General features: G+C 46.9%; 1 protein-coding gene and 2 long non-coding RNA genes across 3 annotated transcripts; 2 read left to right on the top strand and 1 right to left on the bottom strand.

The window, feature by feature from the left end:
* Positions 1-273: 273 nt before the first annotated feature.
* LOC307210954 (uncharacterized protein) lies at positions 274-5,575 on the top strand (the record flags this gene model as incomplete). The annotated part of the gene is made up of 4 exons (XM_079967156.1): positions 274-433; positions 2,085-2,198; positions 3,610-4,660; positions 5,473-5,575. The coding sequence occupies exons 2-4, from the start codon at positions 2,165-2,167 to the stop codon at positions 5,573-5,575; spliced, it is 1,188 nt and encodes a 395-aa protein (XP_079823282.1). The 5' UTR covers positions 274-433; positions 2,085-2,164.
* A 13,578-nt stretch (positions 5,576-19,153) lies between these two features.
* Positions 19,154-20,383, bottom strand: LOC307209245. The gene is made up of 3 exons (XR_013835470.1): positions 19,787-20,383; positions 19,572-19,618; positions 19,154-19,235 (listed from the first exon to the last, which is right to left on the bottom strand). It is a non-coding gene; the product is annotated as an uncharacterized lncRNA (long non-coding RNA).
* Positions 20,384-20,475: 92 nt separating this feature from the next.
* LOC307209300 lies at positions 20,476-22,300 on the top strand. The gene is made up of 2 exons (XR_013835527.1): positions 20,476-20,826; positions 22,214-22,300. It is a non-coding gene; the product is annotated as an uncharacterized lncRNA (long non-coding RNA).
* The last annotated feature ends 2,494 nt before the right edge of the window (positions 22,301-24,794 follow it).

The raw sequence follows: 24,794 nt of genomic DNA, 5'->3' as shown, positions 1-24,794 counted from the left end.
TTTGCAGTTCCTTGCCTCTCAATGCCGCCTGCCTTTTAGAATTTATAACTATGGCAACCCCTTTGTAAGCCGCCTTGGCTCTCTGCCTTGGAAAAAGGCGGGATATAAATAAGTAGAATACCACAGGTGAGGATAAAGCTGCTCTTGAACTCGGATCTTGCCTGGAGCACCTGCGGGGGGGGGCGGGGATTCTGTCCTGGGGGCGCCGCTGGCCTGATCCTGCAGCCGGGTTTCCCTTTTCTGCTTCAGAGCCGGAGACCAGCCGGGCTCCCTCTCTGCCCGGAGCAGCCAAGAGGCTCCTGCCCCGCGGCTCCGCAAGGGTTAACTGCGGCGACAGAGCTTCGATTCCTAGAGAGGAAGGGAAGACTGGCGAGAGAGGAGGCGCTTCCGCTTCCTGTTCCGCTTCCCCGGGTTGATGCTGTCCTCCCTGGAGGCGGGTAACTGGGGGGAGGGGGCCGAGCCGGGGGCGGAACTGGGGGGCGAGAGGGAGGGCGCCGCGTCCCTCCTGGGCGGCGGGGAAAGGTCGTCCTCTCCTGGGAGGGGAAGCGGGAGGCCGAAGCGACGCTGCTCGCTGGCCTTCGCCGGCCTCTGGCCTCATCCTGCGGCCTTTTCTCCCGCTCCTCTGTCCAGAGAAAGCAGAAGGAGCGCCCAGCAAAGGCCGCAGGGCAGGGAATGGGGAGGAAGATGAAACATTAAAAGCTTTCCTCAAGAGGGCTGCCTTCAGATGTCTTCTAAAAGTCAGATAGTTGTTTATTTCCTTGACATCTGAAGGGAGGGCTTTCCACAGGGCGGGTGCCACTACCGAGAAGGCCCTCTGCCTGGTTCCCTGTAATTTGGCTTCTTGCCGCGAGGGAACTGCCAGAAAGCCCTTGGAGCTGGACCTCAGTGTCCGGGCTGAACGATGGGGTGGAGATGCTCCTTCAGGTATACTGGGCCAAGGACATTTAGGGCTTTAAAAAAGGTGGGCCCCTGGGGATATACAGTGGTACCTCGGGTTACATACGCTTCAGCTTACAGTCTCCGCTAACCCAGAAATAGCACCTCAGGTTAAGAACTTTGCTTGAGGATTAGAACAGAAATCGTGCAGAAACAGTGGGAGGCTAAAGTGGTGCTTCAGGTTAAGAACAGTTCCAGGTTAAGAACGGACCTCCAGAACGAATTAAGTTCTTAACTTGAGGTACCAATATAACTAGCCATCTGCAGCTGTAGTAATTCTATCTGGGCCTCAGTGTCAGGACTGAGCGATGGGGCGGAGATGCTCCTTCAGGTATACATGCTGAGGCCATTTAGGGCTTTAAAGGTCAGCACCAACATTTTGAATTTTGCTCGGAAACATACTGGGAGCTAATGTAGATCTTTCAGGTCTTAGTTGGCTGCTGCTCCCAGTTACGAGTCTAGCTGCTGCATTCTGGATTTGATCTAGTTTCCGGGTCACCTTCAAAGGTAGCGCCCCATAGAGTGCAGAAGGAGCTGCATGCTCTATGGCAGGAGAGGATCCTCCTCAGTTAAGACTCTTTAGCATTTTATTGTATCGAAGGCCATAGGTCCACTGAAAATTAAACCACGAGAAAAAACTTTTCCTCTGCAAAATGTATGTACTAAACATATATCATTAAAAAAGGTGGGCCCCTGGGCGTATAACTGGCCATCTGCAGCTGTAGTAATTTTATCTTATGTTCAAGATTTCTAAACACCTGATCCAAAAGCTCTCTCAAGTGGCACAGTGATCCAATGGGAGCTAGAACACAACTAAAACCCACAAACCAATTTAGAAACCAGGATGCATAAAGCCATCATTGAAAAAAACATCCCTCTCCACTTCCCATTTTGCCTGCTGGGCAGCATGTTTGGTCTCCAAACACCTGAGGAAGGGGAGGAAGGAGGGAGTATGGGGTGGGACAAAACACCCATTTCCCCCAGTCTTAAATTTAGTTATCCAGATTTTCACGTCTTATTAAAAAACAAACACTGAAGGTCAAATCTCCAGTTGCCCCATCTATCATTGGAGGGGGATCTGAGGAGAGATGGTTTCCACACCTTGCCTTGGAGTGCCTATAAAGAAGGGAATTGTTCTGTCCTTCCAGGGATCAGTGAGCTTTGACAGGTGTCCTTGCATTTCGCTGACGACAAGTGGGCCCTACGGAGAGCTCTGTACAAGGACGTCATGGTGGAGGTTCGTGAGATGGTGACCTCTCAGGGTAAGGATCCTTTTCGCCTTCATTAATAGTTATAATAGGTATGGGTTCCTCAGTGGCTCGGAGTGCCTTCCTTTTGTTTGTTTTTCTCCCAAGTTAAAGGCCAGAAGCCTGGCTGAAAATAAATATTCTTGCTTCTCTGCTACAATTAGCCAGTGAAGGCTTCTGGGTTGCCTCCCTGGGGGAGAGCATTCTTTAGGTGGGGAGCCAGCACTGAAAGACGCATTCTGTAATGCCTCTCTTTGCACCTCAGTTGGAGAGGGCACTGTGAGAAGGACCTCAGATGATGAGCGCAGGCTCTCGGTGGATTCATGAGAAGCAGCCATTGAGCTACATAAGTCAAAATCAGCACCTTGACTGGAAGACAGGAACCCAGATATGCTCAGAGCCTCTTGCACCGGTCAGGACTCTGTAGTTTCTGAACGCTCTTCTAAAGCAGCCTGAAGTATAATGCATTGTGGCAATCTAGCGTGGAGAATGGTGGGAAAAGCATACTAAAAATCTTCTGTGTGGGGGATCCTAATTTGTAGAATACTTGAGTATCTTGTTATTGTTATTGGTTTCTATTGATGTATTGGTTTGTTTGTTGCATATATAGAATATTCTGTTTCTTAATATATGAGGTTTGATTGCATTTTTATATATGCTGTAAGCCACCCAGAGTGGCTTGGGAAACCCAGCCAGACGCTTGGGATATAAATAAAATAAATGCTATTATTGTTATTATTCATTTTGGTTTTTCAACAAGCTCTTTCAAACCGCTCTGAGTTGCAGTGCTGTATTATCAATGCTCAGGGGTGGCCTCACTTCTGCCCCCACAATGGGGGCTCAAAATCCATAAGGAGCGTACCCCTGCAGGTTGGGTGGGGTGGTCCACCCTCACCCCACCAGACCTCCAAGGGGTGCAGACGCCTCCCCCCATTTACTAGCAAAGAGCCTTTTCAGATCCTGACAAAGCTGAGTGGTGGAATGTCTGCCCTCTTGTGGACTTGCCCTTGTTGGGGGAAGATCCTTTTCTGGACTTGGCTGGAGGGGAGAGGACTCACAAAGCTTTGCTGCCCATTCCACTTCGCCCCTGGAGGCCGGGGAGACTAGCAGCAAAGCTAAGCAGTGACGCCCCTTTGGGGGTGACACCTGAGGCAGCCGCCTCACACAGGCCCATAGGCAGGCAGGCTCTGTTGATGTTATTGCCTGCTGGTTTAAATTGTGTTATTTATGGCTTGGTTAATCTTAGGGACTGCTCACCAGAACGTTTCTGATACAAATAACCCTTGATTAAATGGTCATATTTTATTAAAACCAGGTATCACACTATTTGTTTTTATGTAAAACGCCTTTAACATAGTGCCAGGCCTTGAGTTTTGATAAGGAAGCAGCTGTATCAACCTTTATTTTAAAATTTTTATTCCATCAGGAGATGTTTGGGGGGTCCTGGATGAGGAGGAGCCATCAGAAGTCTGGCCAGAAAGAGGTGAGGAGCAAGAGAAGGAAAGGAAGTTGGGGGTTCAAGATGGAGCCAACAAACAAGAGACGAGAGAAACAGTGAAGCCAAGGGATGAACACAGTGTTTCCCAAGAAGATGAAAATCAGATTAACGGGGTGGAGAAAAAACATGAATGTACTGTGTGCGGAAAGAGATTCTGTAGTCGCGCAGCCCTTACTATACATCAAAGAGTACACTCAGGTGAAAAACCTTATGAATGCATGGAGTGTGGAAAGAGCTTCAGAGACAGTGGCCAGCTTAATGTGCATCAGAGAACTCATACAGGGGAGAAACCATATAAATGCCTGGAGTGTGGTAAGGGCTTCAAATTCAGTAGTCAACTTAATGTGCATCAGCGAATTCATACAGGGGAGAAACCTTATGAATGCATGGAGTGTGGAAAGGGCTTCAAATCCAGTAGCCAACTTAATGTGCATCAAAGAACTCATACAGGGGAGAAACCTTATGAATGCATGGAGTGTGGAAAGGGCTTCAAATTCAGTAGCCAACTTAATGTGCATCATAGAACTCATACAGGGGAGAAACCTTATGAATGCATGGAGTGTGGAAAGAGCTTCAATGCCAGAAGCAACCTTATTAGACATCAAAAAACTCACACAGGGGAAAAACCATATAAATGCCAGGAGTGTGGAAAGAGCTTCAGAGACAGTGGCCAGCTTAATGTGCATCAGAGAACTCATACAGGGGAGAAACCTTATGAATGCATGGAGTGTGGAAAGGGCTTCAAATCCAGTAGCCACCTTAATGTGCATCAGATAACTCATACAGGGGAGAAACCTTATGAATGCATGGAGTGTGGAAAGAGATTCAGAAACAGTGGCCAACTTAATGTGCATCAGATAATGCATACAGGGAAGAAACCTTATGAATGCATGGAGTGTGGAAAGAGATTCAGAAACAGTGGCCAACTTAATGTGCATCAGATAACGCATACAGGGAAGAAACCTTATGAATGCATGGAGTGTGGAAAGAGATTCAGAAACAGTGCCCACCTTACTTTGCATCAAAGAACTCATACAGGGGAGAAACCTTATAAATGCTGGGAATGTGGAAAGAGTTTCTTTGACAGTAGTACCCTTACTAAACATCAAAGAACTCACACAGGGGAAAAACCATATACATGCATGGAGTGTGGAAAGAGCTTCAATCAGAGTGCCTCCCTTAATGTGCATCGAAGATCTCATACAGGTGAAAAACCTTATAAATGCATGGAGTGTGGAAAGAGCTTCAGTTGCAGCAAGTCTGTTAAAATGCACCATATAATTCACACACAGGAAAACCATAAAGGTAAAGGTAAAGGTACCCCTGCCCGTACGGGCATGTCTTGACAGACTCTGGGGTTGTGCGCCCATCCGGGTCACGTGGCCAGCGTGACATCGCTGCTCTGGCCAGAGCCAGAGCCAGAGCCGCACACGGAAACGCCGTTTACCTTCCCGCTGGTAAGCGGTCCCTATTTATCTACTTGCACCCGGAGGTGCTTTCGAACTGCTGGGACCGAGCAGCGGGAGCGCACCCCGCCGCAGGGATTTGAAAACCATATAAATCCATATAAATGCCTGGAGTGTGGAAAGAGCTTCAGCTACAGTGGCTACCTTACTAAACATCAAAGAACTCACACGGGGAAAACCATATGAATGCCTGGAGTGTGGAAAGAGCTTCAGTCAATGTTCCTCCCTTAATGTGCATCGACGAACTCATACGGGGGAGAAACCGTATAAATGTTTGAAATGTAGAAAAAGCTTCAGTGACTCCAACATCCTTCATGCACATAAGAGAATTCACACGGGACAAACCCTACAAATGTTTGGAGTGTGGAAAGAGCTACCACCACAGTAACCACCTTTCTCGACACCAGAGAACTCCTTCAGGGGACTAACCCTATGAAAGTTGATGTGTGTAAAGAGCTTCGGTTATAGTAGTTTCTTTACTGTGCATGAAAGAACTCCTACCGGGGACAAACAATATACATTTTTGGGGTATGGAAAGAGCTTTCTTTAGCTGCAACAGCTGTCTAGTGATAAGTTGCCAATTTGTTGTTGTTGTTTAGTCGTTTAGTCGTGTCCGACTCTTCGTGACCCCATGGACCAGAGAACGCCAGGCAATCCTGGCCTCCACTGCCCCCCGCAGCTTGGTCAGACTCATGCTGGTAACCTCGAAAACACTATCCAACCATCTCGTCCTCTGTCGCCCCCTTCTCCTTGTGCCCTCCATCTTTCCCAACATCAGGGTCTTCTCCAGGGAGTCTTCTCTTCTCATGAGGTGGCCAAAGTACTGGAGCCTCAGCTTCACAATCTGTCCTTCCAGTGAGCACTCAGGGCTGATTTCCTTCAGAATGGAGAGGTTTGATCTTCTTGCAGTCCATGGGACTCTCAAGAGTCTCCTCCAGCACCATAATTCAAAAGCATCCATTCTTCGGCGATCAGCCTTCTTTATGGTCCAGCTCTCATTCCATACATCACTACTGGGAAAACCATAGCTTTAACTATACGGACCTTTGTTGGCAAGGTGATGTCTCTACTTCTCAAGATGCTGTCTAGGCCTGTCATTGCCCTTCTCCCAAGAAGCAGGCGTCTTTTAATTTCGTGGCTGCTGTCACCATCTGCAGTGATCATGGAGCCCAAGAAAGTAAAATCTCTCACTGCCTCCATTTCTTCCCCTTCTATTTGCCAGGAGGTGATGGGACCAGTAGCCATGATCTTCGTTTTTTTGATGTTGAGCTTCAGACCATATTTTGCACTCTCCTCTTTCACCCTCAATAAAAGGTTCTTTAATTCCTCCTCACTTTCTGCCATCAAGGTTGTGTCATCTGCATATCCGAGGTTGTTGATATTTCTTCCGGCAATCTTAATTCCGGCTAGGGATTTATCCAGCCCAGCCTTTCGCATGATGAATTCTGCATATAAGTTAAATAAGCAGGGAGACAAAATGCAGCCTTGTCGTACTCCTTTCCCAATTTTGAACCAGTCAGTTGTTCCATATCCAGTTCTAACTGTAGCTTCTTGTCCCACATAGAGATTTCTCAGGAGACAGATGAGGTGATCAGGCACTCCCATTTCTTTAAGAACTTGCCATAGTTTGCCATGGTCGACACAGTCAAAGGCTTTTGCATAGTCAATGAAGCAGAAGTAAATGTCTTTCTGGAACTCTCTAGCTTTCTCCATAATCCAGCGCATGTTTGCAATTTGGTCTCTGGTTCCTCTGCCTCTTCTAAATCCAGCTTGCACTTCTGGGAGTTCTCGGTCCACATACTGCTTGAGCCTTCCTTGTAGAATTTTAAGCATAACCTTGCTAGCGTGAGAAATTAGTGCAATTGTGCGATAGTTGGAGCATTCTTTGGCACTGCCCTTCTTTGGGATTGGGATGTAGACTGATCTTCTCCAATCTTCTGGCCACTGCTGAGTTTTCCAAGTTGCCAATAGCCAGGTGCAAAATGTGTCGGGCGCCTGGCTAATTTTGTACACTGCCCCACATTGGTATTTAATTAAAATAAGACATGAACTTGAGAATTTCCCCTCTGATTTACCAATCTGTTCCTTTAGGCAAGCATTTCTGACTTTTGTTTTCAGACTATGTGCTCAGAATATTTAGAGGGACGTTATAAAAAATTATTGCAGAAGAGCTTCTTTGTATATGCTGTAACTAAGCAGTAGATCGCTACCAATATGCTCTATTCTGAACCAGGTTTATCCTTGTTTGATTATATAAGATACCCAATGCGTATAAACAGCTGCCCCTAAGTTGGGGGTTCAAGATGGAGCCAACAAACAAGAGAGGAGAGAAACAGTGAAGCCAAGGGATGAACACAGTGTTTCCCAAGCAGATGAAAATCAACTTAACAGGGTGGAGAAAAAACATGAATGTACTGTGTGCAGAAAGAGATCACTGTGCCACTTGAGAGACCTTTTGGATCAGGTGTTTAGAAATCTTGAACATAAGATAAAATTACTACAGCTGTAGTCGCTCAGCCCTTGCTAGACATCAAAGAGTACACTCAGATGAAAAACCTTATGAATGCATGGAGTGTGGAAAGGGCTTCGAATCCAGTAGCCAACTTAATGTGCATCAAAGAACTCATACAGGGGAGAAGCCTTATAAATGCATGGAATGTGGAAAGAGCTTCAGAAACAGTAGTCACCTTAATGAGCATCAAAGAACTGATACAGGGGAGAAGCCTTATAAATGCATGGAGTGTGGAAAGACTTTCAGTTGGAGTTCCTCCCTTAATGTGCATCAAAGAACTCATACAGGGGAGAAACCTTATAAATGCATGGAGTGTGAAAAGAGCTTCAGTTGCAGCAACTCTTTTAAAATGCATCATATAATTCACACACAGGAAAACCATATAAATCCATATAAATGCATGGAGTGTGGAAAGAGCTTCAGTGCCAGAAGCATCCTTATTAGACATCAAAGAACTCATACAGGGGAGAAACCATATGAATGCATGGAGTGTGGAAAGAGCTTCAGAAACTAGGCAGAGAGAATGTTCATTGAGGAGAACATGGTGGACTGTAAAGATTTAATTGGGAATGACATCTAAAAACTTATTTGTGTGTGTGTGTGTGTGTGTAATATAGACTGATACTGTATTTTAATGCCATATTTATGTATATATTTCATATGACCATAATGGTCCAAACAATAAACATATACAGCTTGTAGGCTTTTGTAGATACAGTTACGTACAGATAGATGGAATGTATAGGCAAAAGTCAGTAACAAGAAAATACTATTTCTCATGCCTTAACATGTTAGAAGCTGACTGGTTACTGCTGCAGAATGCTATAGTAGTAGTAGTAGAAGTAGTAGTAGTAGTGAAAATAAAAAATAATACTAAGTTATTACTTATACCCCACTTATCTGGCTGGGCCTCCCAAGCCACTCTGGGTGGCTCCCAACAGAATATTAAAAACACAATAAAACATCAATTTATTATTTCCTTGACATCTGAAGGGAGGACATTTCATAGGATGGGTGCCACTACCGAGAAGGCTCTCTGCCTGGTTTCCTGTATCCTCACTTTTTGCAGTGAGGGAACCACCAGAAGGCCCTTGGAGGAGGGCCAATGGAGGTGGAGACGCTCCTTCAGGTATACTGGGCCGAGGCCATTTAGGGCTTTAAAGGTCAGCACTAACACTTGGAATTGTGGGAGTCAATGTAGGTCTTTCAGGACCGGTGTTATATGGTCTCAGCGGTCAGTCCCAGCTATATTTTTGTTCGTGGAAAAAAAACCTTTGAGAAGCGGATAATAAATCCTCGGTGTGCACAATAAATATTTTTTGATTCCGTTACCTGGTTTTATTTGGATCTCTGGTCAGGAACTCCTTCATGAATTTCCACATCATGTGTGCTGCTCTAAGCCCGGAAACACACCATTTTGGAAAACTAATTTGTGAAATACATGTTTTGTGATGTACCAGATTTGCCCCAAAGGGCAGTCAACTTTAAAAAAAAATATTTGTGTGGCCTGCAAGTCATGCAAGGATTTGGAATCACTCGCACAAAAGGCTGCTGATCCCTTCCTTCTCTTTCCCCACTTTCTGTACATGCAATAGCAAATTTTATTTTTATTTTTAATGCAGCAGTTTTGTGCAGGAGAGCTTCTCCCCACAAAGATGTGTTTTTTATTACTACAGACATTTGTATATTTCATTTATTACTGCCCTTTATTCAGCCAAAGTCCTGGTTGAAGAAGAATGTTTTCGCTCGGGACCTAAAGGCGCATAATGAAGGTGCCAGCCAAACCTCCCTGTGGAGAGCTTTCCACAAACGGAGCCACTGTAGAAAAGTCCCGATCTTGTTTTGTCACCTTCCACACATGGAGGAGGCACATGAAGAAGTGTCTTAGAGGGTGATATCCAGCCTGGGGCAATACTTGAGGTATTGTGATCCTGAGCTGTTAAGGCTTTATAGGTCAAAACCAGCACTTTGAATTGGGCTCAGAAACTAATTGGTTTCCAGTGTGGTTGGACCAGGATCAGTGTAATATGCTCACACAGTCTTGCTCCGGTGAACAACCTGACTGCCAGATTCTGCAGCAGCTGAAGTTTCTGAAGCACCGCAGGCGCCACCTTCATGCCTTCAACAACAATGGGAAATAAGCAGGAAACTCGCTAAGGTAAAGGGACCCCTGACCATTAGGTCCAGTCGTGGCCGACTCTGGGGTTGCGGCGCTCACCTTGCTTTATTGGCCGAAGGAGGTGGCGTACAGTTTCCGGGTCATGTGGCCAGCATGACTAAGCCGCTTCTGGCGAACCAAGAGCAGCGCACGGAAACGCCATTTACCTTCCCACTGGAGTGGTACCTATTTATCTACTTGCACTTTGACGTGCTTTCGAACTGCTAGGTTGGCAGGAGCAGGGACCGAGCAACGGGAGCTCAGCCTGTCGTGGGGATTTGAACCACCGGCCTTCTGATCAGCAAGCCCTAGGCTCTGTGGTTTAGACCATAGCGCCACCCACGTCCCTTTTTGGGAAACTCTAGGAAGAACAATAGAAATGCTTGAATTAAAGGATTTGTTCAACTCAAACCTCCCCTGCCTTCTCCATTCGAATGCATTGGCTAAAATTAGTACAAAGACCCTGGATTGCAATGGTTAGATAGCGCCCCAAGCTCCAGCAAGGAACTGGCCACACACTGTCAAGGAACCCAGACACCCCTCGCCTTAAGGACAGGTGTGACAGACAGCAGAGCCAGGCCAGAGTCTGCTGGTGCAGTCTCCCTGAAATTCTGTCAGAGTGAAGGAGCCTGTCACCAAATGGCTACAAAGTCACAAAAAGGGGAGGATAAAAAGGGAGAGAGAGAGAGAGAGATAGGGCTACGGGTCAGGTGAAGAGATGGGGCTTGATTTGAGAAGATAGGGATGGATTTGAGAAGAGAGAGGGCTTATGGTCAGGTTAAGACAGGGGTCCTCAAACTACGGCCCACAGGCCGGATCAGGCCCGCCAAGGTCCTAAATTCAGTTCTCGCTGCTGCTGCTGCTGGCTGTCTGGCTTCTGGTGCTGTGGGGGTCCCAGGCCAGAAGTGGAGATGGCGGAGCAGGAAATGGCGGCGGCCAGGAGGCCTTGTGCGCAGGCGGTTCAGGCGGAAGGCAGCACCGCTGCTGGGGTCCCTCGCGGCTCAGTCGCCGCCCCTCCAGGTCTCCCACTTCCCCACCACTCTCCTTCCCATCTCGCAAGCCCCCGCGCATACCCCACCCACCCAGCATGCACATTTCGCCTTTGCAACCTGCCACTGTTGGAGGAGTTCAGAATATTGACAAGAAAAGCTCAGCCTCTCTTTCTCTGCGCACCGGCGCCAGTCTGCTCATGTGAGGCCGCCCTTTTTGCAAGTTTCCCCTGTCCTTTTTTTTTATGGTGGGGGTGTGGGGGTGTGTGAGGAGAATTCAGCTCCATGCCTTGGTAGCCTTTGCAAGTTTTAACTTCTTCTGGAAGGGGTTGGCGCTCTCCACGGAGAGATCCCTGAAGGGCTGCAGGTTGGCAAGAGCGGGCAGGTGCCACCCAGCACTACCATTTTAATCTCTGGGGTGGCGGAAGAAGCCGGGGTGGGGTGGAACTGTCTATTTCCAGCCCCTTCAAGTTCCAAAGCAGAGAAACCTTTGGAAAAGTGCTGCTACCTCCTGAATTTGACACACAAACACCCCACTCTGCTTTCTCCCTTCCTAAGCCCCTCTCTCTTATCTTCCTCTCACTTTCCAGGCTTGCCCTTTCACTGCCATTCCCACTGCTCCCACGTTTTGCAGTTTTTTTGGGGGTGGGGTGGGGTGGGGGAGAGAAAAACGCCCGCCCATGATTATTTAGCTGATTCTCTCCTGACCAACATAAATTAGCAGGCCCATACTTCCCATTGAAATATTTATAGAGTGGTACCTCGGGTTAAGAACTTAATTCGTTCCAGAAGTCCGTTCTTAACCTGAAACTGTTCTTAACCCGAAGCACCACTTTAGCTAATGGGGCCTCCCGCTGCCACCGCGCGGTTTCTGTTCTCACCCTGAAGCAAAGTTCTTAACCCAAGGTACTATTTCTGGTTAGCAGAGTCTGTAAACCGAAGCGTCTGTAACCTGAAGCGTCTGTAACCCAAGGTACCACTGTAAGTTTATGTTGATTAAAATCATTATTCATTTTAAATATTGTATGCCTTCCCCCCGTCTCGCCTGGCCCCGAGCTGCCCCTTCGCGGAGCAGGAGGAGGAGCCGCTGCTGCCTCCGGGACGCCTATGTGGGTGTCGCCGCTGCTCAGGAGCCTCTGAGTGCGTGCAGAGTGCAGACCGAGCAAGGCAGCGAGGGCATCCCTGGGCGCAGCCGCCTGTGTGGCAAGACCCGGGCTGGGGTCCGGGTGGGGTGGAGAAGGGCTTCCTGCAGCAACAGTGCAGGCCAAGCTGAGCCGGGCAGACGAGGGGCAGCTGCAGAGGTCTGTGGAGAGAGTCATCGGCATCTTCCAGGCTCTCATAGGCGAAGTATTGGGGCTCCTGGAGGGCCCGGCAGCTGGGGAGGGAAGGCTCCTTGACCCACTGGGACACCGAGGGAAATCGAGCCTTTTCAGCGGAGGCAGACATCACTTGACGCTCATGGAAACTGAATTGCATTTGCTGTCTTAATTATTTTGCAGCACATTCACTCAATTTGGCAAGTTCCTGTGTCATAGGCAAACTTGGCTTCCTCTGCCCCTAACCCTAGATCCTTTATGAGCAAGTTTAAAAGGCACAGTTTCCACTTTCTATAGCTCCAGTGGGAAAACTCCATCTTTCCCTACCATTTAGCCAATTCCTCCTTTGCCTTTAATCCACATTGTTTGAACTGCAAGTCATTAGCTATAACACGCAATGTGCATAGGAATTCGTTCATTATTTCCCCCCCCCCCAAAAAAAAAAATATAGTCCGGCCCACAACTGTGTCTGAGACACAGCGCACCGGCCCAATGTTTAAAAAGTTTAAGGACCCCTGGCTTAGAGAGTGGGTAACTGAGGAAAAGTGACCCTCATGAACCAAGGTATTAATGGGTGAAGGAAGCTGTATGGTGTTAAAAGTATTTTGTGGCAGAGAGCAGTCCAGAATCAGAGGCAGAAGAGGAGGCTGGAGAGGAGCCAAGAGGCAGAGATGAGTCAGGCTGGTGACTAAGTTAGGGGGTCTCCCCCTCCTGCTCTGACCGGCTCCCCTCCCCCTTGATCTCTCAGAATCTGCAAAGGGATGAAGAGGGTGGAGCACAGGCAGATAAGGCGAAGAAGAAATCTCAGGTTGCGTGGGAGAGGAGCAGACTTAGGGAGCCTGTGGGAGATAGCTGAATGCTTCTCCATGAAAGGAGCAGCAAATCCTGGCTTATAGAAAGCAGTGGCGTAGCGTGGGGGGGTGCAGGGGGGCCCGGCCGCACCGGGCGCAACATCTGGGGGTTAGGGGGCGCAAATCCACGGGTTAGGGGCGCAAATCCACAGGTTAGGGGGTGCAAATTACTTGCCTTGCCCCGGGTGCTGACAACCCATGCTACGCCACTGATAGAAAGCCAGCATGTCAGGGAACAGATGAGGACAGAACCTTTTCCCCTCGAATTTGTGGCAACTGCCAAGAGGGCAAATCCTATGCTAGGGGTTATTAAGAACCTAAGAATGACTCTGTTGGATCAACCAGGTGCAGAATGGCTGTGACAACCCAGTCAGATGGATGGGGTACAATAAATAAATGATTATTGTTAGTATTAGTATTTGCTTCCACTGCAATAGCTGTCAATGTTTCCCTTTTTTTAAGGGAAATTCCCTTATTCCGAATAGGATTCCTCGCAAGAAAAGGGAAAGGTTGACAGCTATGGCCTGAAGTGGCTGCCTCAGTCTGCCTCATGGACTGTAGAGTTATTCTTAGGTTCCTAATAACCCCTAACATGGAATCTGCCCTTTTCACAGTTGCCACAAATTTAAATTCCAGGGACCAAGGGGGAAAGGTTTTGTTTTCCCCTGTTCCCTGGCAAGCTAGCTTTCTATAAGCAAGGAGCTACTGCTTCTTTCATGGAGAGGCATTCAGCTATTTTACACATACCTGAGATCACCCGCCTTTCCTGCTCTATCTCTGAAGGATGCCAAAAAGAGGCAGCTCCCTCCCTGTTTGGTCTTCAATGGTTAACAGCAGCAACAGCATCTGAGCCCACATTCCTAGAGCAGAAGATTGCAAAGAGGAGGAGAGGGTATGTGCCCCTTTCCTCTTCCGCAGATCTGAAAGGGGGGAAAATGCAAAGTGTTCCACGTGAGTTTCTTCTTGCTTTCGCAGAGATGCTGAAGGCGGCCGCAGGGAGGGAAATGCAAGATTAAGGCAAATAATTCCGCGTGCTGGGGAAAGCAGGACTCCCGCAAGAGCTCTTCCCCTAAGCGAATTATTAGGCTCATTGGAGAGATGCGCTCCGTGCACTGAGAGATCCAGGTAGGTTAATCACTCTGCAGGTAAGCATCCCTCCATGATCTCCCCCCAACCTACAACAGCTTCTTGTTTCCTGTGTTGGGGACCTTATTTAGGGAAGCTTTTAATGTTTGATGTATTACAGTATTTTAATATTTTTTTGGAAGCCGCCCAGGGTGGCTGGGGAAGCCCAGCCAGATGGGTGGGGTATAAATAATTAATAAATTATTATTATTATTATTATTATTATTATTATTATTATTATTATTCACTAGTAATCTGCAATCATTTCTTTATGCTGCATAAATTAAGGTTGCCACTTTCCACATCTCTCTCTTTGCTCCTGTGCCTTCAAAAGACTCCAGAAAGGCATAAACGAAGCTTTTCCACAAATGGGAAGGGGGACGGGGTTGGGAGTGTTAACGGAGAAATCTGAGGGCTCCCTTGGACAAAAAACAAGGACACCAGCCAGGAATACCAGAGCAAAACAGCAGCCAGTAGGCTTGGTCTTTACTGAAGACTGTCGCAACAGGATTCCCACCTGCCACAAGGTGGAACAAGATGGAAGCCCCGGACAAAAGAAAACCCAAACTTTTATTAGCTGCTAATTCCCATGTTACACCCTCCCAAAACTACATCACTCATACATCATGGTTACATCATGAAAGGGGAGGTCTGGTGGCAGTAATCTGAGCATCCTGGACCCTGCCCCATGGTTCTCCTTGCCCTCCACCAAACACCCATCAAGTGTAACAAAAAAGATATTTACATTTCCCTGTTTCCCAGCCAAGTTAATCACACCCTTTTATCTTTATCTGGCTTTGTTTTTTCTGGAATAGCTACCTGTCTGGCAAGGGACGTGGGTGGTGCTGTGGGTTAAGCCACAGAGTCTAGGACTTGCCAATCAGAAGGCCGGTGGTTCGAATCCCCACAACGGGGTGAGCTCCCGTTGCTCGGTCCCTGCTCCTGCCAACCTAGCATTTCGAAGGCACATCAAAGTGCAAGTAGATAAATAGGTACCACTCCGGCGGGAAGGTAAACAGCGTTTCCATGCGCTGCTCTGGTTTGCCAGAAGCGGCTTAGTCATACTGGCCACATGACCCGGAAGCTGTACGCTGGCTCCCTTGGCCAATAAAGCGAGATGAGCGCCGCAACCCCAGAGTCAATCACGACTGGACTTAATGGTCTGGGGTCCCCTTTACTTTTTACCTGTCTGGCACTCAGGTATCAGGATGCCAGGGATTATCACTCAGGCAGAGGGGCTGCTGAGTAGCTGAGCTCACATGTCTATATGAATTTCTGAAGTTTTCCCAGTGAGCCAGTACATAGATACATTTATCAGTGAATTCTTACATTTGGTATCGTGCAGCAGAGGCCCTTTGAATAGACAGGAAGAAACGGTGATGAAGTGTTTTGTGGGGACAAATCACAAAAGTGATTGTGCTGATTTTGGTAGTGGGTTGCATGCGCATGATATCTGCTGGAGGGGCATCCCACCCCCAAATCTATACATAAATTCCCGCAACAGGAGGCTCTCATGCCACATTGCCAGGTACCTGGTGGTGAATGTTAAACTGCACAGGAGCAAGGCCAGGGGAAAAAAACAACAACGTTGGCAATCCTAATCCATTTTGCGTGCTCAAGAAAGCCGGCCAATGGAAGGCGGAATTGAGAGAAGGAGTTCCCAGCAAGTTGGACCAAGAAGCATCACTGCAGTGGAGGTGGAATGTATGGTAGCTGTTGTGGCAGGCAGCCATTGATAGCCGTCTCCTCTATATGAATCTTTTCCAATTGTATTTTAACACCATCCAAGTTTGTCACTGCCTCTTGTGGAAGAGAGTTCCATCGTTTAATAATGTGCTGTGTGAACAAGGCCTTCTTTTTGTCTTGCCCTGAATCTTCTGACCTTCAACTTCAACTGGACAAGCTAGAATTCAGGCAAAAATGTTCCTCTTTAACCAGAACAAAAAAAATTCCTTCCAGTAGCACCTTAAAGACCAACTAAGTTAGTTCTTGGCATGAGCTTTCGTGTGCATGCACACTTCTTCAGATCCTCTGTCCAGAGAAAGCAGAAGGAGCGCCCAGCAAAGGCCGCAGGGCAGGGAATGGGGAGGAATGGCAGGGAGTAAACAGGGAGTCAGGAGAGTCCCCTGCCAGCCAGGGAGGAGCAGGAGGAATTATTATTATTTTATTCCTTCATACCCCGCCCATTTAGCTGGGTTTCCCCAGCCACTCTGGGGAGCTCTCAACAGAAAATTAAAAGCAGAATAAAAGATCAAACATTAAAAGCTTTCCTCAACAGGGCTGCCCTCAGATGTCTTCTTCTTAGTTGTTTATTTCCTTGACATCTGATGGGAGGGCGTTCCACAGGGCGGGTGCTACTACCAAGAAGGCCCTCTGCCTGGTTCCCTGTAACCTCACTTCTCGCAGGGAGGGAACCGCCAAAAGGCCCTTGGAGCTGTGCCTCAGTGTCAGGACTGAGCGATGGGGCGGAGATGCTCCTTCAGGTATACATGCTGAGGCCATTTAGGGCTTTAAAGGTCAGCACCAACACTTTGAATTTTGCTCGGAAACATACTGGGAGCTAATGTAGGTCTTTCAGGTCTCAGTTGGCTGCTGCTCCCAGTTACGAGTCTAGCTGCTGCATTCTGGATTTGATCTAGTTTCCGGGTCACCTTCAAAGGTAGCGCCCCATAGAGTGCAGAAGGAGCTGCATGCTCTATGGCAGGAGAGGATCCTCCTCAGTTAAGACTCTTTAGCATTTTATTGTATCGAAGGCCGTAGGTCCACTGCAAATTAAACCATGAAAAAAAACTTTTCCTCTGCAAAATGTATGTACTAAACATATATCATTAAAAAAGGTGGGCCCCTGGGGGTATAACTGGCCATCTGCAGCTGTAGTAATTTTATCTTATGTTCAAGATTTCTAAACACCTGATCCAAAAGGTCTCTCAAGTGGCACAGTGATCCAATGGGAGCTAGAATACAACTAAAACCCACAAACCAATTTAGAAACCAGTATGCATAAAGCCATCATTGAAAAAAATCATCCCTCTCCACTTCCCATTTTGCCTGCTGGGCAGCATGTTTGGTCTCCAAACACCTGAGGAAGGGGAGGAAGGAGGGAGTATGGGGTGGGACAAAACACCCATTTCCCCCAGTCTTAAATTTAGTTATCCAGATTTTCACGTCTTATTAAAAAACAAATAAACACTGAAGGTCAAATCTCCAGTTGCCCCATCTATCATTGGAGGGGGATCTGAGGAGAGATGGTTTCCACACCTTGCCTTGGAGTGCCTATAAAGAAGGGAATTGTTCTGTCCTTCCAGGGATCAGTGAGCTTTGACAGGTGTCCTTGAATTTCGCTGACGACAAGTGGGCCCTACGGAGAGCTCTGTACAAGGACGTCATGGTGGAGGTTCGTGAGATGGTGACCTCTCAGGGTAAGGATCCTTTTCGCCTTCATTAATAGTTATAATAGGTATGGGTTCCTCAGTGGCTCGGAGTGCCTTCCTTCAGCTCCGCTAAAGGAGGTCACAGTGTTTGTTTTTCTCCCAGGTTAAATGCCAGAAGCCTGGCTGAAAATAAATATTATTGCTTCTCTGCTACAATTAGCCAGTGATGGCTTCTGAGTTGCCTCCCTGGGGGAGAGCATTCTTTAGGTGGGGAGCCAGCAGTGAAAGACGCATTCTGTATTGCCTCTCTTTGCACCTCAGTTGGAGAGGGCACTGTGAGAAGGACCTCAGATGATGAGCGCAGGCTCTCGGTGGATTCATGAGAAGCAGCCATTGAGCTACATAAGTCAAAATCAGCACCTTGAACTGAAGTCAGGAACCCAGATATGCTCAGAGCCTCTTGCACCGGTCAGCACTCTGTAGTTTCTGAACGCTCTTCAAAAGCAGCCTGAAGTATAATGCATTGTGGCAATCTAGCGTGGAGAATGGTAGAAAAAGCATACTAACAATCTTCTGTGTGGGGGATCCTAATTTGTAGAACACTTGAGTATCTTGTTATTGTTATTGGTTTCTATTGATGTATTGCTTTGTTTGTTGCATATATAGAATATTCTGTTTCTTAATATATGATGTTTGATTGCATTTTTATATATGCTGTAAGCCACCCAGAGTGGCTTGGGAAACCCAGCCAGACGGTTGGGATATAAATAAAATCAATGCTACTATTGTTATTATTCATTTTGGTTTTTCAACAAGCTCTGCAGATTTAGACTTTTCAAGCTTCTCTGAGTTGCAGTGCTGTATTATCAATGCTCAGGGGTGGCCTCACTTCTGCCCCCACAATGGGGGCTCAAAATCCATAATGAGCATACCCCTGCAGGTTGGGTGGGGTGGTCCCCCCTCACCCCACCAGACCTCCAAGGGGTGCAGACGCCTCCCCCCATTCACTGGCAAAGAGCCTTTTCAGATCCTGACAAAGCTGAGTGGTGGAATGTCTGCCCTCTTGTGGACTTGCCCTTGTTGGGGGAAGATCCTTTTCTGGACTTGGCTGGAGGGGAGAGGACTCACAAAGCTTTGCTGCCCATCCCACTTCACCCCTGGAGGCCGGGGAACTAGCAGCACAGCTGAGCCCCTTTGGGGGTGACACCTGAGGCAGCCGCCTCACACAGGCCCATAGGCAGGCAGGCTCTGTTGATGTTATTGCCTGCTGGTTTAAATTGTGTTATTTATGGCTTGGTTAATCTTAGGGACTGCTCACCAGAACGTTTCTGATACAAATAACCCTTGATTAAATGGTCATATTTTATTAAAACCAGGTATCACACCATTTGTTTTCATGTAAAACGCCTTTAACATAGTGCCAGGCCTTGAGTTTTGATAAGGAAGCAGCTGTATCAACCTTTATTTTAAAATTTTTATTCCATCAGGAGATGTTTGGGGGGTCCTGGATGAGGAGGAGCCATCAGAAGTCTGGCCAGAAAGAGGTGAGGAGCAAGAGAAGGAAAGGAAGTTGGGGGTTCAAGATGGAGCCAACAAACAAGAGAGGAGAGAAACAGTGAAGCCAAGGGATGAACACAGTGTTTCCCAAGAAGATGAAAATCAGATTAACAGGGTGGAGAAAAAACATGAATGTACTGTGTGCGGAAAGAGATTCTGTAGTCGCGCAGCCCTTACTATACATCAAAGAGTACACTCAGGTGAAAAACCTTATGAATGCATGGAGTGTGGAAAGAGCTTCAGAGACAGTGGCCAGCTTAATGTGCATCAGAGAACTCATACAGGGGAGAAACCATATAAATGCCTGGAGTGTGGAAAGGGCTTCAAATTCAGTAGCCAACTTAATGTGCATCAGAGAACTCATACAGGGGAGAAACCTTATGAATGCATGGAGTGTGGAAAGAGATTCAGAAACAGTGACCACCTTACTTTGCATCAAAGAACTCATACAGGGGACAAACCTTATGAATGCATGGAGTGTGGAAAGAGCTTCAGAAATAGTGGCCACCTTAATGTGCATCAAAGAATTCATACAGGGGAGAAACCTTATGAATGCATGGAGTGTGGAAAGAGATTCAGTTACAGTGGCTACCTTACTTTGCATCAAGGAACTCATACAGGGGACAAACCTTATGAATGCATGGAGTGTGGAAAGAGCTTCAGAAATAGTGGCCACCTTAATGTGCATCAAAGAACTCATACAGGGGAGAAACCATATAAATGCTGGGAATGTGGAAAGAGTTTCAGAAACAGTGGCTACCTTACTTTGCATCAAAGAACTCATACAGGGGAGAAACCATATAAATGCTGGGAATGTGGAAAGAGTTTCTTTGACAGTAGTACCCTTACTAAACATCAAAGAACTCACACAGGGGAAAAACCATATACATGCATGGAGTGTGGAAAGAGCTTCAATCAGAGTGCCTCCCTTAATGTGCATCGAAGATCTCATACAGGTGAAAAACCTTATAAATGCATGGAGTGTGGAAAGAGCTTCAGTTGCAGCAAGTCTGTTAAAATGCACCATATAATTCACACACAGGAAAACCATAAAGGTAAAGGTAAAGGTACCCCTGCCCGTACGGGCATGTCTTGACAGACTCTGGGGTTGTGCGCCCATCCGGGTCACGTGGCCAGCGTGACATCGCTGCTCTGGCCAGAGCCAGAGCCAGAGCCGCACACGGAAACGCCGTTTACCTTCCCGCTGGTAAGCGGTCCCTATTTATCTACTTGCACCCGGAGGTGCTTTCGAACTGCTGGGACCGAGCAGCGGGAGCGCACCCCGCCGCAGGGATTTGAAAACCATATAAATCCATATAAATGCCTGGAGTGTGGAAAGAGCTTCAGCTACAGTGGCTACCTTACTAAACATCAAAGAACTCACACGGGGAAAACCATATGAATGCCTGGAGTGTGGAAAGAGCTTCAGTCAATGTTCCTCCCTTAATGTGCATCAACGAACTCATACGGGGGAGAAACCGTATAAATGTTTGAAATGTAGAAAAAGCTTCAGTGACTCCAACATCCTTCATGCACATAAGAGAATTCACACGGGACAAACCCTCCAAATGTTTGGAGTGTGGAAAGAGCTACCACCACAGTAACCACCTTTCTCGACACCAGAGAACTCCTTCAGGGGACTAACCCTATGAAAGTTGATGTGTGTAAAGAGCTTCGGTTATAGTCGTTTCTTTACTGTGCATGAAAGAACTCCTACCGGGGACAAACAATATACATTTTTGGGGTATGGAAAGAGCTTTCTTTAGTTGCAACAGCTGTCTAGTGATAAGTTGCCAATTTGTTGTTGTTGTTTAGTCGTTTAGTCGTGTCCGACTCTTCGTGACCCCATGGACCAGAGAACGCCAGGCACTCCTGTCCTCCACTGCCCCCCGCAGCTTGGTCAGACTCATGCTGGTAACCTCGAAAACACTATCCAACCATCTCGTCCTCTGTCGCCCCCTTCTCCTTGTGCCCTCCATCTTTCCCAACATCAGGGTCTTCTCCAGGGAGTCTTCTCTTCTCATGAGGTGGCCAAAGTACTGGAGCCTCAGCTTCACAATCTGTCCTTCCAGTGAGCACTCAGGGCTGATTTCCTTCAGAATGGAGAGGTTTGATCTTCTTGCAGTCCATGGGACTCTCAAGAGTCTCCTCCAGCACCATAATTCAAAAGCATCAATTCTTCGGCGATCAGCCTTCTTTATGGTCCAGCTCTCATTCCATACATCACTACTGGGAAAACCATAGCTTTAACTATACGGACCTTTGTTGGCAAGGTGATGTCTCTACTTCTCAAGATGCTGTCTAGGCCTGTCATTGCCCTTCTCCCAAGAAGCAGGCGTCTTTTAATTTCGTGGCTGCTGTCACCATCTGCAGTGATCATGGAGCCCAAGAAAGTAAAATCTCTCACTGCCTCCATTTCTTCCCCTTCTATTTGCCAGGAGGTGATGGGACCAGTAGCCATGATCTTCGTTTTTTTGATGTTGAGCTTCAGACCATATTTTGCACTCTCCTCTTTCACCCTCAATAAAAGGTTCTTTAATTCCTCCTCACTTTCTGCCATCAAGGTTGTGTCATCTGCATATCTGAGGTTGTTGATATTTCTTCCGGCAATCTTAATTCCGGCTAGGGATTCATCCAGCCCAGCCTTTCGCATGATGAATTCTGCATATAAGTTAAATAAGCAGGGAGACAAAATGCAGCCTTGTCGTACTCCTTTCCCAATTTTGAACCAGTCAGTTGTTCCATATCCAGTTCTAACTGTAGCTTCTTGTCCCACATAGAGATTTCTCAGGAGACAGATGAGGTGATCAGGCACTCCCATTTCTTTAAGAACTTGCCATAGTTTGCCATGGTCGACACAGTCAAAGGCTTTTGCATAGTCAATGAAGCAGAAGTAAATGTCTTTCTGGAACTCTCTAGCTTTCTCCATAATCCAGCGCATGTTTGCAATTTGGTCTCTGGTTCCTCTGCCTCTTCTAAATCCAGCTTGCACTTCTGGGAGTTCTCGGTCCACATACTGCTTGAGCCTTCCTTGTAGAATTTTAAGCATAACCTTGCTAGCGTGAGAAATTAGTGCAATTGTGCGATAGTTGGAGCATTCTTTGGCACTGCCCTTCTTTGGGATTGGGATGTAGACTGATCTTCTCCAATCTTCTGGCCACTGCTGAGTTTTCCAAGTTGCCAATAGCCAGGTGCAAAATGTGTCGGGCGCCTGGCTAATTTTGTACACTGCCCCACATTGGTATTTAATTAAAATAAGACATGAACTTGAGAATTTCCCCTCTGATTTACCAATCTGTTCCTTTAGGCAAGCATTTCTGACTTTTGTTTTCAGACTATGTGCTCAGAATATTTAGAGGGACGTTATAAAAATTATTGCAGAAGAGCTTCTTTGTATATGCTGTAACTAAGCAGTAGATCGCTACCAATATGCTCTATTCTGAACCAGGTTTATCCTTGTTTGATTATATAAGATACCCAATGCGTATAAACAGCTGCCCCGAAGTTGGGGGTTCAAGATGGAGCCAACAAACAAGAGAGGAGAGAAACAGTGAAGCCAAGGGATGAACACAGTGTTTCCCAAGCAGATGAAAATCAACTTAACAGGGTGGAGAAAAAACATGAATGTACTGTGTGCAGAAAGAGATCACTGTGCCACTTGAGAGACCTTTTGGATCAGGTGTTTAGAAATCTTGAACATAAGATAAAATTACTACATCTGTAGTCGCTCAGCCCTTGCTAGACATCAAAGAGTACACTCAGATGAAAAACCTTATGAATGCATGGAGTGTGGAAAGGGCTTCGAATCCAGTAGCCAACTTAATGTGCATCAAAGAACTCATACAGGGGAGAAGCCTTATAAATGCATGGAGTGTGGAAAGACTTTCAGTTGGAGTTCTTCCCTTAATGTGCATCAAAGAACTCATACAGGGGAGAAGCCTTATAAATGCATGGAGTGTGAAAAGAGCTTCAGTTGCAGCAACTCTTTTAAAATGCATCATATAATTCCCACACAGGAAAACCATATAAATCCATATAAATGCATGGAGTGTAGAAAGAGCTTCAGTGCCAGAAGCATCCTTATTAGACATCAAAGAACTCATACAGGGGAGAAACCATATGAATGCATGGAGTGTGGAAAGAGCTTCAGAAACTAGGCAGAGAGAATGTTCATTGAGGAGAACATGGTGGACTGTAAAGATTTAATTGGGAATGACATCTAAAAACTTATTTGTGTGTGTGTGTGTAATATAGACTGATACTGTATTTTAATGCCATATTTATGTATATATTTCATATGACCATAATGGTCCAAACAATAAACATATACAGCTTGTAGGCTTTTGTAGATACAGTTACGTACAGATAGATGGAATGTATAGGCAAAAGTCAGTAACAAGAAAATACTATTTCTCATGCCTTAACATGTTAGAAGCTGACTGGTTACTGCTGCAGAATCCTATAGTAGTAGTAGTAGAAGTAGTAGTAGTAGTGAAAATAAAAAATAATACCTAATACCTAAAGGCGCATAATGAAGGTGCCAGCCAAACCTCCCTGTGGAGAGCTTTCCACAAACGGAGCCACTGTAGAAAAGTCCCGATCTTGTTTTGTCACCTTCCACACATGGAGGAGGCACATGAAGAAGTGTCTTAGAGGGTGATATCCAGCCTGGGGCAATACTTGAGGTATTGTGATCCTGAGCTGTTAAGGCTTTATAGGTCAAAACCAGCACTTTGAATTGGGCTCAGAAACTAATTGGTTTCCAGTGTGGTTGGACCAGGATCAGTGTAATATGCTCACACAGTCTTGCTCCGGTGAGCAACCTGACTGCCAGATTCTGCAGCAGCTGAAGTTTCTGAAGCACCGCAGGCGCCACCTTCATGCCTTCAACAACAATGGGAAATAAGCAGGAAACTCGCTAAGGTAAAGGGACCCCTGACCATTAGGTCCAGTCGTGGCCGACTCTGGGGTTGCGGCGCTCACCTTGCTTTATTGGCCGAAGGAGGTGGCGTACAGTTTCCGGGTCATGTGGCCAGCATGACTAAGCCGCTTCTGGCGAACCAGAGCAGCGCACGGAAACGCCGTTTACCTTCCCGCTGGAGTGGTACCTATTTATCTACTTGCACTTTGACGTGCTTTCGAACTGCTAGGTTGGCAGGAGCAGGGACCGAGCAACGGGAGCTCACCCCATTGCGGGGATTCGAACCGCCGACCTTCTAATCGGCAAGTCCTAGGCTCTGTGGTTTAGACCATAGCGCCACCCACGTCCCTTTTTGGGAAACTCTAGGAAGAACAATAGAAATGCTGGAATTAAAGGATTTGTTCAACTCAAACCTCCCCTGCCTTCTCCATTCAAATGCATTGACTAAAATTAGTACAAAGACCCTGGATTGCAATGGTTAGATAGCTCCCCAAGCTCCAGCAAGGAACTGGCCACACACTGTCAAGGAACCCAGACACCCCTCGCCTTAAGGACAGGTGTGACAGACAGCAGAGCCAGGCCAGAGTCTGCTGGTGCAGTCTCCCTGAAATTCTGTCAGAGTGAAGGAGCCTGTCACCAAATGGCTACAAAGTCACAAAAAGGGGAGGATAAAAAGGGAGAGAGAGAGATAGGGCTACGGGTCAGGTGAAGAGATGGGGCTTGATTTGAGAAGATAGGGATGGATTTGAGAAGAGAGAGGGCTTATGGTCAGGTTAAGACAGGGGTCCTCAAACTACGGCCCACAGGCCGGATCAGGCCCGCCAAGGTCCTAAATTCAGTTCTCGCT

Source organism: Podarcis cretensis (assembly GCF_951804945.1).
Source record: "Podarcis cretensis genome assembly, chromosome: 2".
In the NCBI taxonomy this organism is placed as follows: Eukaryota; Metazoa; Chordata; class Lepidosauria; order Squamata; family Lacertidae; genus Podarcis; species Podarcis cretensis.
This window is presented reverse-complemented; position numbering and strand designations above follow the sequence as displayed.